At 39.4% G+C, this 16,867-nt stretch overlaps 1 protein-coding gene across 2 annotated transcripts; it reads right to left on the reverse strand.

The window, feature by feature from the left end:
- Window positions 1–486: 486 nt before the first annotated feature.
- LOC131318967 (phosphoglucomutase, chloroplastic) lies at window positions 487–16,640 on the reverse strand. 2 transcript variants are annotated; one of them, XR_009197844.1, is made up of 23 exons: window positions 16,305–16,640; window positions 16,136–16,201; window positions 15,141–15,185; window positions 14,956–15,048; window positions 14,798–14,850; window positions 13,499–13,550; window positions 13,325–13,393; window positions 12,885–12,953; window positions 5,815–5,937; window positions 5,680–5,732; window positions 5,137–5,215; window positions 4,982–5,046; window positions 4,826–4,893; window positions 2,863–2,981; window positions 2,701–2,775; window positions 2,464–2,579; window positions 2,000–2,141; window positions 1,815–1,896; window positions 1,690–1,736; window positions 1,490–1,567; window positions 1,192–1,297; window positions 990–1,118; window positions 487–661 (listed from the first exon to the last, which is right to left on the reverse strand). XR_009197844.1 is itself a non-coding variant. In XM_058349043.1 (22 exons), the coding sequence occupies exons 1-22, from the start codon at window positions 16,533–16,535 to the stop codon at window positions 1,051–1,053; spliced, it is 1,899 nt and encodes a 632-aa protein (XP_058205026.1). In that variant the 5' UTR covers window positions 16,536–16,640; the 3' UTR covers window positions 823–1,050. The 2 variants fall into 2 exon arrangements, 1 of the variants encoding a protein (XP_058205026.1); XM_058349043.1 differs by lacking the exon at window positions 487–661 and having other exon boundaries at window positions 823–1,118.
- Window positions 16,641–16,867: the final 227 nt, after the last annotated feature.

Genomic DNA, 16,867 nt, shown 5'->3' on the forward strand with positions numbered 1-16,867 from the left:
CCTGATTTGGGGCTTCCTATTTGTCTTAGGGATTCCTATTGACACAAGTAGCATGGTGTCCCTGTTGAACTGAAAATTTGTTCATTTTACCAATGGCAGTAACTTACATGCTCTCTCATAACCTGCATTTTATTGTCAAACTCAAAGATAGGGTTTAAGACACCATTTACCCATTCTTGAATTATGTCTGGTTAACCTTACACTTAAAGGGTCTACCAGGAGGACAAGAGGAAAAAGACAAAAAATCATTACTCTTGATCTTGTTTCTCTCCTTGAGAAGTGAAAAGATGCTGAAGGAAGAGTCTTGCGAAGGTAGCTCAAGAAGGGGGTTAGCAACCATATAACACTCTGGAAAACTATGAGATACATCAGCAGCAGAGAACAGTATTCAGGTGAGAAAATGAAAGCCTACATAAATAGAACATTAGAAGGCCAAGATCCATGACAAGAACCTACAGTTATTATAAAATAATGAAATAAGGCAGAGATGAGTGGCGAATTTCTAAGCAGCTAGCTTCCAGACAGTTAACAATGTCAATTGACCTAGTGACTATTAGACAAGAGATTCTAGAGAAACAAAACACCAATTCTTGCTCAAAAGATTATGTTGGATAGTGTCTGTATTGTCCGAAATCTGCAGGACGTTTATCACAACAATATACTGCACACACAGGCCAAAGCTTAAGTTCAGAAATCTGTGGATTTAAATGACAATTGGCTTTGTCTTTTTGTGTACAATCAGAATTCTAGATGCCAAAAGGTGAGGAAGGTACATCCTGAATCAAATACTAAGCCAACCACAGAATCAGAATAAAGAAACCATTATGAAGAGATGGAAATTTTATTTCAAAACATATACATCAACGTATTTACAAGGATTCATTCTTATGTCTAGTGGGCAACTGCAAATGTGAAACTGGCACAAAATTTTCCTTGAGAGAACACATAAATAATATAACATGCAAGGAAAAAATGGGATGATACCCAACCTGATTTGACATTCGTAATAATGCAGCATCCTCGTGTGAGATTAACATCAGACACTTAGCTCTATGTAATAACTGTAGGCTTCTCCCTTCCAGTGAAGTCCTTCAACTTTGATACAGAGAGCGCCAGATCTAATGACGTGACCCCCAAAAAAAAAGTGAATATGTTGCTAAGTAAGCTCATTGAAATGACAAATGAACTAACCTATTAATGGTTTTAGTGCAGTTTGGGCATCCATGTCATGTTTTGAAACATCTGGCTCGAACTGTTCAATGTACATTCTCACAGTTGCACCAGCAGAACCAGTCCCCTGCAAATACCAAATACTTATTTATTTCCACCTCAGTGATGCATAATCTATCCAAAATTGAAATTTATGACGACGGTATATAGAAAAACAACAAGTACTAGTCTTTAGCAGTACTAGTTCTCTGTAGATGAATCCTGAAGTGAGAAGCAAGAATAAGAGAATAGAAGATAAATTAGATAAATTATGCATTACCGATAAACGAAATATTATCCTGGATCCATCACTAAACACAAAACGAACACCTTGCTTGGATGCCACACTGCCATCTACCTGTACGAATGCAAAAGATTTGAAACAGACTAATCCAGAGAGAAGTAGCTTTTTGTTTCATTCCACAGGACAATTGACTAGGTTTACAAATGATAAGTATCTTCTCAAGTGCTTGAGCTTACAGGATCAATATATGTGAAGTCATCTGCAAATTGAAGAGCATAGCTTCCTACAACAGGAACCATCTTTAGCTTGTAAATCAAAATAAAGACTAAAGTTGAGATATATTTGGACAAACCAAACTTACCATATTTATCACCTGGCTTGCCCTTAGAAACCATATCTCTAAGATATTCTATCATTTTGTTGGCTCCTTCAGATTCACATTCCTGAATATGGAGTTGCCGTCAGAATATTACCTCAGAGATAATGCTGAAGCTCCACTCTAATAAAAAGGTTCAAGCTGCTGCAATACGATTCACTAAAGCTTACTTCATAATCATATCTAGAAAAGAAGTTTCTTCCGTATGTAGCCCAATGCTCCTTTACAACATCAGAGACAGAAACCAATTTCTCCCCAGGAGATTTATCCTTGTTTTGATATGCAAGTATTGAAAGCCAAGCCAACACAGCCCTGTCAATAGGCAATATAGAGTTTATGTTTACGAATCCCGATCAACATTTCAATATGACATTTGAATCAGGTCAGTCTTATTTAGATAAGGAAACCTACATTTAGCTGCAAGAAACAAACAGAAATAAAAAGATTTTTTTGACAAAAGAAAAACACCTTTAAATGAGGTTCCAATCTGAGCCAGACTTATAGTTCAATTTCAAATTTACATTTGACTTAGCTCAGTCTTGTTTAGGCCATGAAAACTCTTGCGAGTGATAGGTCAGAAGCCGTTGACTAACACCACATAAGAAGAAAATTCTCACTAGACATTAATATGTACCATATGCCATCCTTCTCACGAATGTGATCAGAGCCTGTTCCGAAACTTTCTTCCCCGCAGATCGACAGTTTTCCATCATCCATAAGATTCCCAAAGAATTTCCAACCTGTAGGGACCTGAAAACAAAATGCCCATTTCAAGATCGTAGTTTGTAAGAACCTGTAAATATAACCACACTGTTCGTAGGAAACTACTTATCTAAGTCATCGTGATAAAAGAGATAAGAAAGTACTAAACCTCAAAAAAGGGAAGATTCAACTTCTCAGCAACACGATCAAGAGCACCACTTGTTGGCATTGATCGAGCTAAACCCTACAAGATCGGAAGGACAAAAAGTTCTGTCTATGTTAGGGAAGAAAAGGTATAGGGAAAAAGTAAAAGCAGCAGAAAAAATCTTACTTTAGGGCCACCCCGGAAGTATGGTATGGCTTCTTGAGCATTGGCTGCAATAATTGCAACTGAATCTGAAGGAGTGACAAAAAAACCTCGACCAAGAATCATGTTTCTGTCACCATCGCCTGGATAACCATAGAAATCATATCTCATCACATTTGGGTCCAACATAAAACTTCTACTATCACACAGCAGTACAGCACAACGATTTACAAAACAATTACAACAGTGAAGGGACCAAATTCAAGTCTAAGCAGTACTGCCAAGTGCCAAGTATATACCCTGCCTGCTTTTTTTAACAAATAAACCATTAACCGCCAAGCATCTTTGTTCTTTCTTTCTTTCTTTCTTTTATCATAACTGCCCAGCATCCACAAAGCAACAACTCTACCTTAACTCTACAATCAAATCCTTACTCCAATACAAATATGGGATGTGACACCAAAACGATATGCATAAATCCCAACATGTGATGCTCGGATCTGAATAGCTTGTCATACATCATTCTCGCCAATACTAGCATTCTTAACCAAATTTGACAGGACAACAACTGTCTCCATACCCTTGATTACATAGATCAAGTTTGTTTAGCCAAAATGGAACTTTTGAAGCACAACAATGGCTAGTATTGATACAAATAGTCTTACAGATAGATTAAACGTGCGTGATACTTATTTCAGTTTGAATGATGAGACTGAGACTCCGGCAGGTAAAAACATATGGAGTAGAAATTAACTTGTGAACTGAACTGGAATAATTGCATGAGAGTGTTAGATTTATCCCACATCGCTCATCTAAGCCACCCAAGCTTGGTTAATAAATTCTAGAGGCTACACCACCTATACCCAATTGGTTTTAGGTTGGAACCCTCCAAGAAATCTAACATAGTATCAGAGCTAGGTCTTGGGTGGCCTCACCTCTCGTGGGAAAGTCTCTGTCATCTCTGTCGTCCGAGTCAGTCAGTCAGCTCCTGGTCTGTTACCTCCACGTGCATCCGGGTTGGACGTGAGGGGGAGTGTTAGACTTATCCCACATCGCTCATCTAAGCCACCCAAGCTTGGTTAATAAATTCTAGAGGCTACTCCACCTATTGCCAATTGGTTTTAGGTTGGAACCCTCCAATAAATCTAACAGAGAGAACCAAGAAAGATTAGCGGTTCAGCCAGAACATATATGAGTTTATCGAGCAAGTTGAGGTTGAGCCTTATGCAAAATAGTGCTTCAATATGTTACATGGACTCAGGTACAGGGATCGCCGTTGGAGCGTGTCAAGGTGTATGATCCAAAGTTGGGTATAGAGACAAATTCAGGTACAATAATGAGTAGCTAGAGCAAGGAAATTGATTTTGACGAGGAGCTCATGCATGAAGATAGTACAATGAACTGCGTTTGTGGAAGCTTCTGCAAAAAAAAGGACTGAATGTGTTCATAAGACAACAGAAGCAAGATCGGAGACTACACTGAAATGACTTGGCCTCTCTGCAATAAAGTGAATGAATATGCCATTGCAGAGTGTGTGGATAAAAATGGTTCCTTATAGTCGAAGGTTCATTAATCTGATATACTTGAAGTGGTGACTCGTCAAACATCACTGAAAGCATCGCAACTCTTTGTTTTTTTTTTTTTTGCAGAGTGTGTGGATAAAAATGGTTCCTTATAGTCGAAGGTTCATTAATCTGATATACTTGAAGTGGTGACTCGTCAAACATCACTGAAAGCATCGCAACTCTTTGTTTTTTTTTTTTTTTGAAAAGATCATGAGAAAGCATCGCAACTCTTGACTTACATTCAAACTTCTACTTTTTCTCCTCATTTTCCCCTCTTTTGCTCCTTTTTATTTTTTAGAACAGTCAGGTTCACATACAATAAAATGTAAAGTATAATTTGAAAACTTATAAAAATCTGGAAAAAATAGAAATGTTAAAAACTATTAGATATAAGTTCGGGTTCTTTCAATTTTCCAACATACCATCACTTGCAGCACCAAAATCAGGGGCATTCTCGCTAAACAAGATGTCGACCAAATCCTTAGCATATCTGTTTAATGGAACAAGTCAAAATGAATATCGCTTTTGACCATTTGCAATAAATGTCGTATCTCATCTACGCAAGAAGTATCACTTACGTGAGATTGGGATCTGGATGACCATGCCCAAAATCTTCAAGAGGCACTCCATTTGAAATGGAATCCTACATGAAGGTGTCAAATATATCTTCGTTAGCGAACTTCAGTACTAGAAAATTGTGATTATTAAAATATATTGAAGAAGTAAGACATACTGAACTCGCTCCTAGCTTGTCTACAAAGATGGGTTTGGCATAAGCACCTGTAACTGCATGCATGGCATCAAATATAAACCTGAAGAAGTACATTTTTTGGCAAATTAGTTCAGCAACTTCCATTCCCTCTATGGTTAAACTTAAATAAGGGAGCCGTATAAAATGAAACAGAGATCTGGTTAGTGACAAACTGAGATAGAACTTTTGAAAGTAAGGTTTGAGGGCACAGAGGAGATGAGGTCCTTGAGAGGCAAGTGTAACTGAATTACTGAACTTATAGTCCAAGTTTCCGTGGAAATAATCCCAAGGACAATTTCTGCTTAACTAAACAGCGAAGGATGAAATATGGAAAGGTAATTTCAATTCACTCTATTAGTTGACAAGTTAGTCCGATAAACTTCTTATAATCATGAGGGTTGTCAATTGTCACACTGATCTCCAATTTTTTTGGGGAAAAAGAAGTACAAGGGACCACATCGCTGGAGAAGAACTGCTCAATGCACAAAGCTAATTGCTACCACTTAATCAGATATTAAGTCATACCTGAAATCTGCCCGTGAAAGAAGACTTCTAATAAGCAAGAAATCAAACACATTCTGCACAAAATTTCATATGGTTAATTGGTTCCCATTCATAAGACAAACGAAAGAAAACTTTAAGTATGCATACTTTCCTCACCTCCATCAGCTCCAAATAGTCAGAAACTGGATCAACTACTTCAACACTGAAGTTCCCATACTTAGTAACTCCGAGAGAAGAGAGGTCGACATCTGAGATTTCTGCCATCTTAATTTCAGATATCTGCATAACACTTGTGCAATCTGAACTTAGATGCATAACTTGTTCTTTATGAGTTTCTCCAACAATCAACTACCATGTTTAGACATGTTGCTGCTTGAAACTATCCAGTGGCACTAGAAGCAGTGACTCAAAAAACCAGATGAGATGCAAATTGCACTAGTGCACTGGAGAAAAATAGTTTGATGAAACGAGGAAGAAAGAATACTCCACAACCAATGTATTCAGACAAAACATGTACACCAGCCAAAGATAAAGTTTGAGTTCTTTTAGTTTTTCAGCTGAATATCAACATGAGGCATCAAAATAAAGAAGCAGCATAAGTTGCATAACAAAAGCAGGAAGGACAGCTATATTGAAGTTTAAAAAGTTTCAGATGTTCACTGGTCCTATCTAATGTTACAAGAGATACAAGTGTTTGCACTATGAATCTTTCCCACTAGCCAAAGATATACTCATGTCAGAACTCACTAAAACTACTAAACTGTAAATAGAATTTAGACACTCAAAACCAAGAACCAAACAGCCCAAACCACTAAATTGTTGCTCATTCTGTTTTCTCTTCATAGAAGAAAATTTTCATCTTGTCTAAAATATTCACGGCACGGGGATTCAAAATCGCACAACAATGATCTTCTATAAGAATTGTGTGGGCTTAAAGCTCTGAATCAAGCAAATCTACATATCATATATGCAGATAATATTGGAGAGTGATCCCTATTAAACTTTTATTATCGAGTATAAACTCTAAAAATACCATAATAGAGAGTATGGTAGAAAGAACAATTCATATATTTCTTTCTACCATACTATCAGATCGCATTGAATACTGCCAATTCGAGTCCGCTCATTTCATTTAAGTGTGAATATATATTCTGTATCTAGAATATATATTCTGTATCTTCTTGTAATATGCTATTTTAGGACATGTATCGTAATCAAATCATAGCATAATCATAGGGTAATCATATCGTAATCATATCATAGCGTAATCATAGGGTAATCATATCGTAATCATAGGGTAATCATATCGTAATCAAATCTTGTAATCTTCCTTTCTTAGGCATAGCTTTACTCTATTTAAAGATGTACTGACCTCATTGTAATTCATTCAGAAATAATATCAGTATTTCCGTCTCTGTTTCTCTGTTTTCTATCATGGTATCAGAGCCGATTCCGAAACCCTAACCTGTTTTCCAATCAGTCTTCTATCCTCAAATCTCTTTCCCTCTGTCAGCTACTATCGTTCCCTATCTCTCTGTTTTTCAGCAACTCAAATCACAAGAAATACCCACAGCAGCCGACACCCATCCCTCCCCAACCGCCGGTGACCTACCCACACTCCGACAACCTCCAGCAGCACTTGCAGGCACTGCAGTAGCTCCGGCAAACTCTGTTACAACTCCGACGAACCAGTCTAAGGCAGATTGGTACTCTGGTATTCTGTTTTCTTTTTTGACTGCGTTTCTCTGTTAGCATCATGTCTGGCGATAAAAATCAGGCTATTAGTGTTCGTTTGACCAGTAACAACTACTCCTATTGGGCTCATGTGATGAAACAGTCTGTCTTTGCTGCTCCATTTGCTCCATCTGGCCAATATCCGACACATCACTCGCCCACTCCAGCATCTCATCCTGTCCAATTTGCGGCCAAGCCAAGGCCTCAAATTCCTGAAGATGAGTGTAACTATTGCCATCAGAAGGGTCATTGGAAGCATCAATGCCCTAACCGTCCCAAGCCAAAGGGACGAAATGTTACTCAGTCAACTGGTCCTCATGCCCCGCATCAGTCTCGGGCACCACAACAGCATTCTCGCCCTCCTGCAGCCTTGGCAGCACCGGCCTCCAGTAGTGCACCTCCAGAGTTTGATTATGAGCAATTTCAACAGTTTCAGGCTTACATGGAAGCCATTCGAGGGGGTTCCCCCCAAGCTTCTGCCATGACTACCACTCACTCAGGTTTGCGTGGTTCTCCCACCTCAGGTATCCAACCCACCACTTGGATCTTTGATTCTGGCTCTTCTCATCATATGACTCCTGATATGTCTCTTCTTAGTAATTGTGTGCCACCTGCTTTTCCTATTAGTATTGCCACAGCCAATGGTTCTCCCATGCATGTTGCTTCTATTGGCTCCATTCTATCTTCTACTGCACCTTCACTATCTATTCCTAATGTCTTTTATGTTCCTCAGTTGTCTTTGAGCCTACTTTCAATCAGCCAATTATCCGACTCTGGTTTTGATGTTGTTTTCTCTTCCTCTGGTTGTGTTGTGCAGGATCGGGATTCCAAGAAGCAGATTGGGGCAGGCCGTAGAGTTGGTGATCTCTATCTTTTGGAGCACTTGCATCTCCCAATAAAACCTTCTTCCACTGCTGCGTCATCTTTTTGTTTAGATCATAAGTCATCTCCATTTTATCTTTGGCATTCTAGATTAGGACATCTGTCTAGTGAACGTCTAAAACTTTTAGTTAAGTCAGGTCATTTGGGTCATATTTCAGTCAGTAATATTTCAGAATGCAGTGGTTGTAAGTTTGCAAAAATGTCAGCTTTACCTTTTAATAAAAGTACCTCTATTTCTACTTCGCCTTTTCAGCTTGTTCACACAGATTTATGGGGCCCTTTTCCGGTTGCTACTAAAGGTGGTTTTGTCTATTATGTCTCTTTTGTGGATGATTTTAGTCGGTATACTTGGGTTTACTTAATGACACACAAATCTGAGTTCTTTACGATTTATAAGAATTTTCATGCCATGGTTCAAAATCAGTTTTCTACATCGGTTAAAATTCTTCGGTCTGACTTGGGTGGGGAATATTCACTTTCAGAGTTTCATAAATTCCTAGATTCGCTTGGGACTATCCACCAATCGTCTTGCACTGACACTCCTGCCCAAAATGGTAGAGCTGAAAGAAAACATCGTCACCTTCTTAATACTGCTCGGTCTCTACTCCTATCTTCCTCCGTCCCGTCCTATTACTGGGGAGAAGCTGTTCTCACTGCAGCCTATCTCCTGAATCGGATGCCCACCCCTCTTATTTCTGGTAGCTCTCTTTATGAGCGGCTTTATGGTCAGGTTCCTAATTACTCTCTTCTTCGAGTGTTTGGTTCTACCTGTTTCGTTCTCCTCCCCAAGAAAGACCGCACTAAGCTCAGCACCCGCTGTGTCTTAGGTGTTTTTGGGTATGGCATTAATCAAAAAGGGTATCGGTGTTATGATCCTGTGACCAAAAAGCTTTATGTTTCAAGGCACGTTGTCTTCTTAGAGCGTCTTCCCTATTTTACTCTTCCACCTCGCACTGCTCCAGTAGCCAAAGAAGACTTGATCTATATTGACCCATTTCCTATGGATCTGGATGTGCCTCCCGAAGAGTACACCTCCACTCTTCAGGTATCTGATATTTCTACAACCCCCTCAGCATCACCTCGTCGTGCTCCGATCACCCAGGTCTACACCCGTCGTCCAACTTCTACAGCTGCTCCCCAATCTGCCTCTGCGGATCCTGATCCGCCTGCCCGCCGGTATCACGTCCGCGACAATCGTCAACCACCGTTAAAATATGGCTTTACTAATACTTGTTTCTCATCCTCTTATCAATCATTCCTTTCCCGCATTCACACTTATTTTGAGCCTAGGTCCTATAAAGAAGCTTGCAATGATCCCAATTGGATGGATGCCATGCAAGCTGAACTTACTGCTCTTGCTCACAATCAAACTTGGGAGTTGGTTTCACTTCCGGATGGTAAGAATCTAATCGGTTGCAAATGGGTCTACAAGGTTAAGACTCATTCTGATGGTTCTTTAGAACGGTATAAAGCCCGCTTAGTTGCTAAAGGGTTTTCTCAGGAGTATGGGATTGATTATGAGGAAACTTTTGCCCCCGTTGCCAAAATGACCACTGTTCGCACCTTGATCTCAGTGGCCGCAGTGCACCAGTGGCCTCTTTCTCAGTTGGATGTAAAGAATGCTTTTCTCAATGGCAATCTCTCTGAAGAGGTTTATATGCGGCCTCCTCCTGGCTTCTCTCATCCTTCCGGTATGGTTTGTCGCTTGCGTCGTGCTCTCTATGGCTTGAAACAGTCCCCTCGCGCTTGGTATTCACGCTTCCAGGATGTTGTTCTTCAGATTGGCTTCACGCCCAGCATGCATGACTCTGCTCTATTTCTCCGTCGCACCTCTCATGGCCTGGTACTTCTCTTACTTTATGTTGATGACATGATCATCACTGGTTCTGATTATACTGTTATTGCTGAAGTCAAAAGTCATCTCTTCCGTGAGTTCGAAATGAAAGACTTGGGCCTGCTACGTTATTTCCTTGGTATTGAAGTTGCTTCCTCTCCTCAGGGGTATCTTTTGGGACAGTCCAAGTATGTTACTGATATTCTTCACCGTGCTCGTCTCACGGATACAAAGACTGTTGATACTCCCCTTGAACTCCATGCCAAGTTCTCTGCCTCTGATGGTGTCCCCCTTGAGGATCCTACGGAATATCGCGAATTGGTGGGCTGCTTAGTTTATCTTACTGTTACTCGGCCAGATATTTCTTATGCAGTTCACATTGTTAGTCAGTTTGTCTCTGCCCCCCGGACTACGCATTGGGCTGCCCTCTTACGTATTCTCCGTTATCTTCGTGGTACCCTTCATCAGTGCCTTCTGATTTCTTCTACATCAAGCTTAACCCTCCATGCTTATGCTGATGCTGACTGGGCAGGTGATGTCAATGACCGCAAATCTACCTCTGGCCTCTGTGTTTTTCTAGGCGATTCTCTTATCTCTTGGAAAAGCAAAAAGTAATCTGTTGTTGCTCGCTCCACCGCGGAAGCTGAATATCGTGCCATGGCCCATGCTACCTCTGAAATCGTCTGGCTTCGCTGGCTTATTTCCGATATGGGGGTCTCTGTTACTACTCCTACGCCTCTTTACTGCGACAATAAGAGTGCTATTCAGCTTGCCCACAACTCGGTCTTCCATGAGTGCACGAAGCACATTGAGATTGATTGTCATTTCATACGTCAGCATCTTCAGTCTGGCACCATTGCTTTACCCTTCGTCTCCTCCACATTGCAGCTGGCTGATTTCTTCACGAAGACCCATACCGCTGCTCGTTTCCGCTTTCTCCTTGACAAACTCTCGATGCTCTCTGCCCTCGCACCTTGAGTTTGAGGGGGGGTGTGAATATATATTCTGTATCTAGAATATATATTCTGTATCTTCTTGTAATATGCTATTTTAGGACATGTATCGTAATCAAATCATAGCATAATCATAGGGTAATCATATCGTAATCATATCATAGCGTAATCATAGGGTAATCATATCGTAATCATAGGGTAATCATATCGTAATCAAATCTTGTAATCTTCCTTTCTTAGGCATAGCTTTACTCTATTTATAGATGTACTGACCTCATTGTAATTCATTCAGAAATAATATCAGTATTTTCCGTCTCTGTTTCTCTGTTTTCTATCATTAAGACCCCAAGTTCAATTTTGCTATTTGGTTACAAATTTATAATGGAAAACAAGGGAAGAAAATACGGTAGAAGGATGAGAAATTTGTAGTTTCATTCTTCTTCTCTTTTCATGATTTCTTGTAACATCACAAGGTTTTTGCTAGAGCTAGTCCCACATGGATCAATTTTAACCTCCAAAACTGAGCGGCCTCTTCACTCCTTGCCAATTGGTTTTGAGTTGGATGCTTTAACATGGTATCAAAGATAGGCTTTAGGAGGCTTTTGGAAAAGACTCTCTTGATTGATTGTCCCGTTGTTTGTGCCATAAGTGCACCTTGTTTCATTATGATCCCAATGCTATGGATCCTTTGTTTACCTCTCCATATGAAAGTCAGGGTCGCACTTGAGGGGAGTGAGAGCTTGGCCCACATTGGTTGATTATAACCTCCAAAACTAGCATATGAGCCTCGAAGGCCTCTTCACTCATTGACAATTGGTTTTGAGTGGGATGCTTTAACAGTTTTCAATACAATGGTTACAAAAATTATAGGGAAAACAAATTGTTAGTGGATAAGTTTATAGTCCAAGAAAACCAAATTATTAAGGCAATTAAATGTTCACTTACATTTACCAACTCAACGGAGCAAACGCAAGTGTCAAAAAATGTTGTAGTCTCAGATCAATTGTATGCTCTGTTAGCTCTCAAAAGCTCATAATGTGACACAACATTACACTAAAATCCGACAGAGATATCAAAATGGAATGTAGAGATATAATTATGATATATATTTGGAAAAAAAACCATCAGATTATGCCATTTATAAGCTAGCATGTACACGTTATTCTTCTTCTTTAACTACACAACAACAATAACAGAACTCATCTAATCCCCAGTCATTGGGGGTATGGACGGGAGGAGGATTGGAGACAAACCTAACCATTGGCGCACAAAGTGGCTACTCTCAAAATACCACTGACACAGTTGCCCCCTTATACCTCCAAGAACTGAGGAGCTGAAGGGACGTTTTGTTGCGGAACCATACGCCCCAAATCAAAGTCGAAAGGCATCAAAGAGCACATTACCATGATTCCTTCATTCGTAGAGCATCGGAAAGCACATTATTCTTCTTCTTTAACTATGGTTACTAAAAAAACTGAAAGCAAAATGAATTGCGAAATACATTTATATCTTTCACACGAATCCAGCAAGAAGTGAATTGACCAATTACCGCTTTTCAAATCCAGCTCATGCCCTCTGTTTGAATTTATTCGAGGATATATAGGTATAAGCTCATCTTCACATGGTAGGTGAAGTAACAACCACCATGTCATCAACTAGAATGCTAAGTTCAGAACTTATAGACCTTCTGAATTTGCCTTATCTAAAAGCAAGAAGCAAAATTCTTGTAAACATGCAAACCAGATAACATCGAATTCCAAGCACATCTCTTCAACAAAAACAGAAAAAGAATTCCAAGCACACATGTTGGAGCAGATACATACGGAAAGAGTGTTCCCGTAAATCTTGTCAGTGATGGACTCGGGTGCAGGTTGCCCACTGCTGTAGTTAAACTGCACAATGAACAACAAAACGAACAGCACTGGTCAGAAAATATTTAGTGGAAGTCAAATCATCAACTATTTCCAGCAGAGAGTTTATTCATTGGAATAAATTAATTCTCCATTACAAATTGTACACGTATTTTAATCCTTTGGACTGATCCTCATGGATTTTCTGAAAACTTTATCTAGCTGGTTATGTTAAAAAACATAAGAAACTATGAAATCATCTTAAAGTGACTGTAAATTGAAGTTGAATTGGTTACAACCAAATGTGATACCTTAGAAGGGTAGTACAATTTATCAGATGGCCCTAGTTTAGAAGGAAATGTTTGAGTTTGAGACTAGTCTAAGGACTATGATTATGAAAACTAAGCAATCACCTTGATACCCCAATCATATTCAGGTCCACCAGGATTATGACTTGCACTCATTATAAAACCACCATTGGCCTGTGAAAGCAACATTCTTTTAGTGGAAGAGAAAAGACAAAGGCACTTAAAAGGGTTCGACACAGGTGATGGATGATAAAAACAGAGACGAAAAGCACATCTCACCTTTCTCTTCCGGATTACAGCGGAAACAGCTGGTGTGGACAAAATACCCTCCCTGCAACCATCATAGTTCATCTTTAGTTTCTCCAACCAAAACTCATGAAAGTCCGAAACTGTAACTGATGTTATAAGTTCCTTATCTGATGTAGTCAATCAAGTAGACTCACATGGTTATATATATAATAAAAAGAGACTTCAGAAAGGACAATGAGATTCTCCACCAGGACCTGAGAGACGTCAAATAAATCGATCCATTTGTCTTTGTAGGATGAGTAAAGACATTTGGCTGGATCCATTATGTAGTAAAGTGAAAGAAACTCGTACCAAACGCATTGAACCACAATTTCATATTTGAGTTTCCTTAGTATTTTGTTCACGTAGTTTTACAGATAATATATGCCAATGATATAATGTGAAGAACATCAAATCATATGTTGGTTTCACAAGTCCATTTGAGCATTGACAAATTGAAGATGAACTCTCAACATTTAAGGGAGACATGAATTCGCAGTTCTCTCTCTACGCCATTTACTCTTCGAGTTCTACATCAACAAGGAGTAGACAAATTCATCTTCAAGGTTTGGTCTTAAACCATCTATTGATCAACTTTCACAGCAAATGCTGACACCAACAAACAATTAGAGACAAGGGTGATGTTCGTATGGCACTTCATTCTCCATTGGTAGCAACTAGCAAGCGACACAAGAGAACAGCAGCAATAATCAAGATTGACTTAGGCTTTCAAGGCAGACAATAGACAGACAATCTGAAAATCAGAATACCCTGTTCAGCAAGAGATTTTGCTTGTGGAACTCACACCACTCTTGCACCCTACAAAGCATATACAGCCAGACTACCTACATACAAGAAAAATTAATTTTAAAAATGAGCTGTTACAGTGTGTGGAACTGTAGAACTTTCCTTTGGTACTAAAGTTCTGTTTTATACAAGGGTATCTTTCGGCATCAAACGATTGCCGTCTTCAATATATTGAGTCAAGGTTTAGCAACATTCCTCAACTATGAAAATTAAAAATTAAAAAATCAGTTCAAAAAGATCATATTGTTCCGAAGGTTTTCCTTCTTGATTTACAGTCACAAATCTTTCCTTTTTTCAGATGAAGTACATACACAAAAATGGACAAATAATTATGGCATTTTGAATTTTTTGTGTGTTCAACACTAACACTAAACACTACTTGAATCATAAACAAACCAAACTTTAGAATCGTATTCATCCTGCGGACCTGCACTAAATGGATAAAAGTCCAACAATACTTTGTAACTGAGACAGATAACTTACTTGCCAACCAATATTTTGCCAACTCCGTTCCCGGCAGCAATCTTAATTATTATCTGTCATTAAAGCAACATTAAGAAGCAAAACCATTGCAATTACCTTTTTAGGTTAATATTCAAAATATGTTGAACTTGCAAAATTATGGATATGCACAGAAGCACCTGGGCAGCTTCTCTGTTAAAATATCGACCATCACCTCCTAACACCAACAACCCATCATTGAAATCCTCCGGAGGCAACGAATTAAACAATGCCTTCATATCCAAAAAACGAATCAGTACAATCACAATACTCTAACTCCTAAAATAAAGAAATATCAGCTTCAGAGAAAATTAGAAACTCAAACCTGAATCCAATTGGCAAGGTAGTTTTCTTGCATAAATACTTTAACCTAACAAAACAAAACAGTAAATTTTATCCACATTCAACAAAAATTCATGTTGGGTGATGAACCAAAGCAAACACCCTCACACTAGCAGAAAGAAAAAATCAAATCACAACAAGAAATCACCAGATTCAACAAGTTACACAACTAATACCACTTCGCAGTATTTAGCCGAATGAAAAAGACTACAACATCAGCTTCAATGACAGCCAAGATTATTATTAGTACTGGCCCTGAGCAAAGGTTAGGGGTTCGGCTTGGACCCCCAAAATTTTTTTTAAAAAGCGGGGGCCACCAAAAAGTTGTGCTGTATTCAATAAATAAAGAACTATAAAGTTATAGAGCACTCGGTAATTCAAAACGAGCATTTCAAATAAGTGAAAATTGATTATACAATCATGATTTGTACTTTAGCCTCTAAAAATGCAAGAAGAGCGATCTTTAAGTGATTATTTCAATTTTGTGTAACGACTCGCATAATTTTGAATTTTAATCTTGTTGAATAATAATAATATTGCTTTTTGAAGTTGGCTTATCCTTTTATCATTTTGCTCATAGCATAAAGGCCTCATTTTTCCAAGTTCGCTTTGGGCCTTCAAAGTGACAGGGTCGGCCCTGATAGGGGCAGACCTAGGGGGTTCAATTGGGGTCTCGGGTCCCCACACACCTCCCAATTATTCCTCTATTTCTACTATTTTTTAGGTTTTGTGTGTAAAAATTATGAAGAATGGTCCCCTCAAAATTGTGTTGTTATTACATAAGAATGATATTTTAGTTGTTAAATCACTGAATACATATAATTTGGTCGCCCTGCATTACGAATCCTGCATCCACCACTGGCCCAGATTATTATATGCCAAGGCTAAGGTCTACATTAACGATGATAAATTGGGTTCTAATCCCACAACATAGAAAAAGCAACCACATTAAGTAAAAGGACGAGGTAAAAGATAAACCTTCTTTCGAAGACCACTTGTTCCGGTTTTCTGGCCTTCGATCGGCTTTGTCGGAACAGATTTAATCTGATCACGAATCCAATCACAAACTAGTCAGCAACAACCAAATCCTCTTAAGCTTATCAAACGGGTGTGTGATTGTGTGTTAGAGAGAGAGAGAGAGAGAGACCTTGATGCCTTGAGACTGGGCTACGGAGGCGGGAGAAGAAGAAGAAGCTTTGACGGCGAACGGAGGAGCGCTGCGAGGGGGCTTCAGAGACGAAGAGAGGTTCGGGAAGAGAGAGGAGGAGGGGGGAGAGAGGAGAGGGAGAGATCTGACGGGAGGAGAGAGAGGGGCGTTGGGCGATGGAGCGAGCTTGGGGGATGAGAGAGAGGCGGCGGTGCTGAACGACGACGCCATTCCGTGTTGCTCTGCTGCTGAGGTGAGTGAGTGCGTGCGTGTGTGAAGGAGAGGAGAGGAGAGGAGAGGAAGGGTTGCGAAAGTGGAGGGAGTTAAAGATTTGATCCCCCTCCTCAATTCATCAATGCCATGTGATGTGAGAGAGATTTTTCTATGCCGCGTGTCCTCGCAACATCTTTATCTACAAGACTTCTGTCTTTTTGCTAGTACTATAATTATTTTCCGTTTGAATTGGGGAGGGGCCCAGGATAAATATTCCAAAGATCACTCCAACCCTTTGACTCTAGTATCAAATTGAGGTTTATTTACACAAAATTCGAAAGACATTTTCT

The sequence above is a fragment of the Rhododendron vialii genome, chromosome 3a (assembly GCF_030253575.1).
Source record: "Rhododendron vialii isolate Sample 1 chromosome 3a, ASM3025357v1".
NCBI lineage: Eukaryota > Viridiplantae > Streptophyta > Magnoliopsida > Ericales > Ericaceae > Rhododendron > Rhododendron vialii.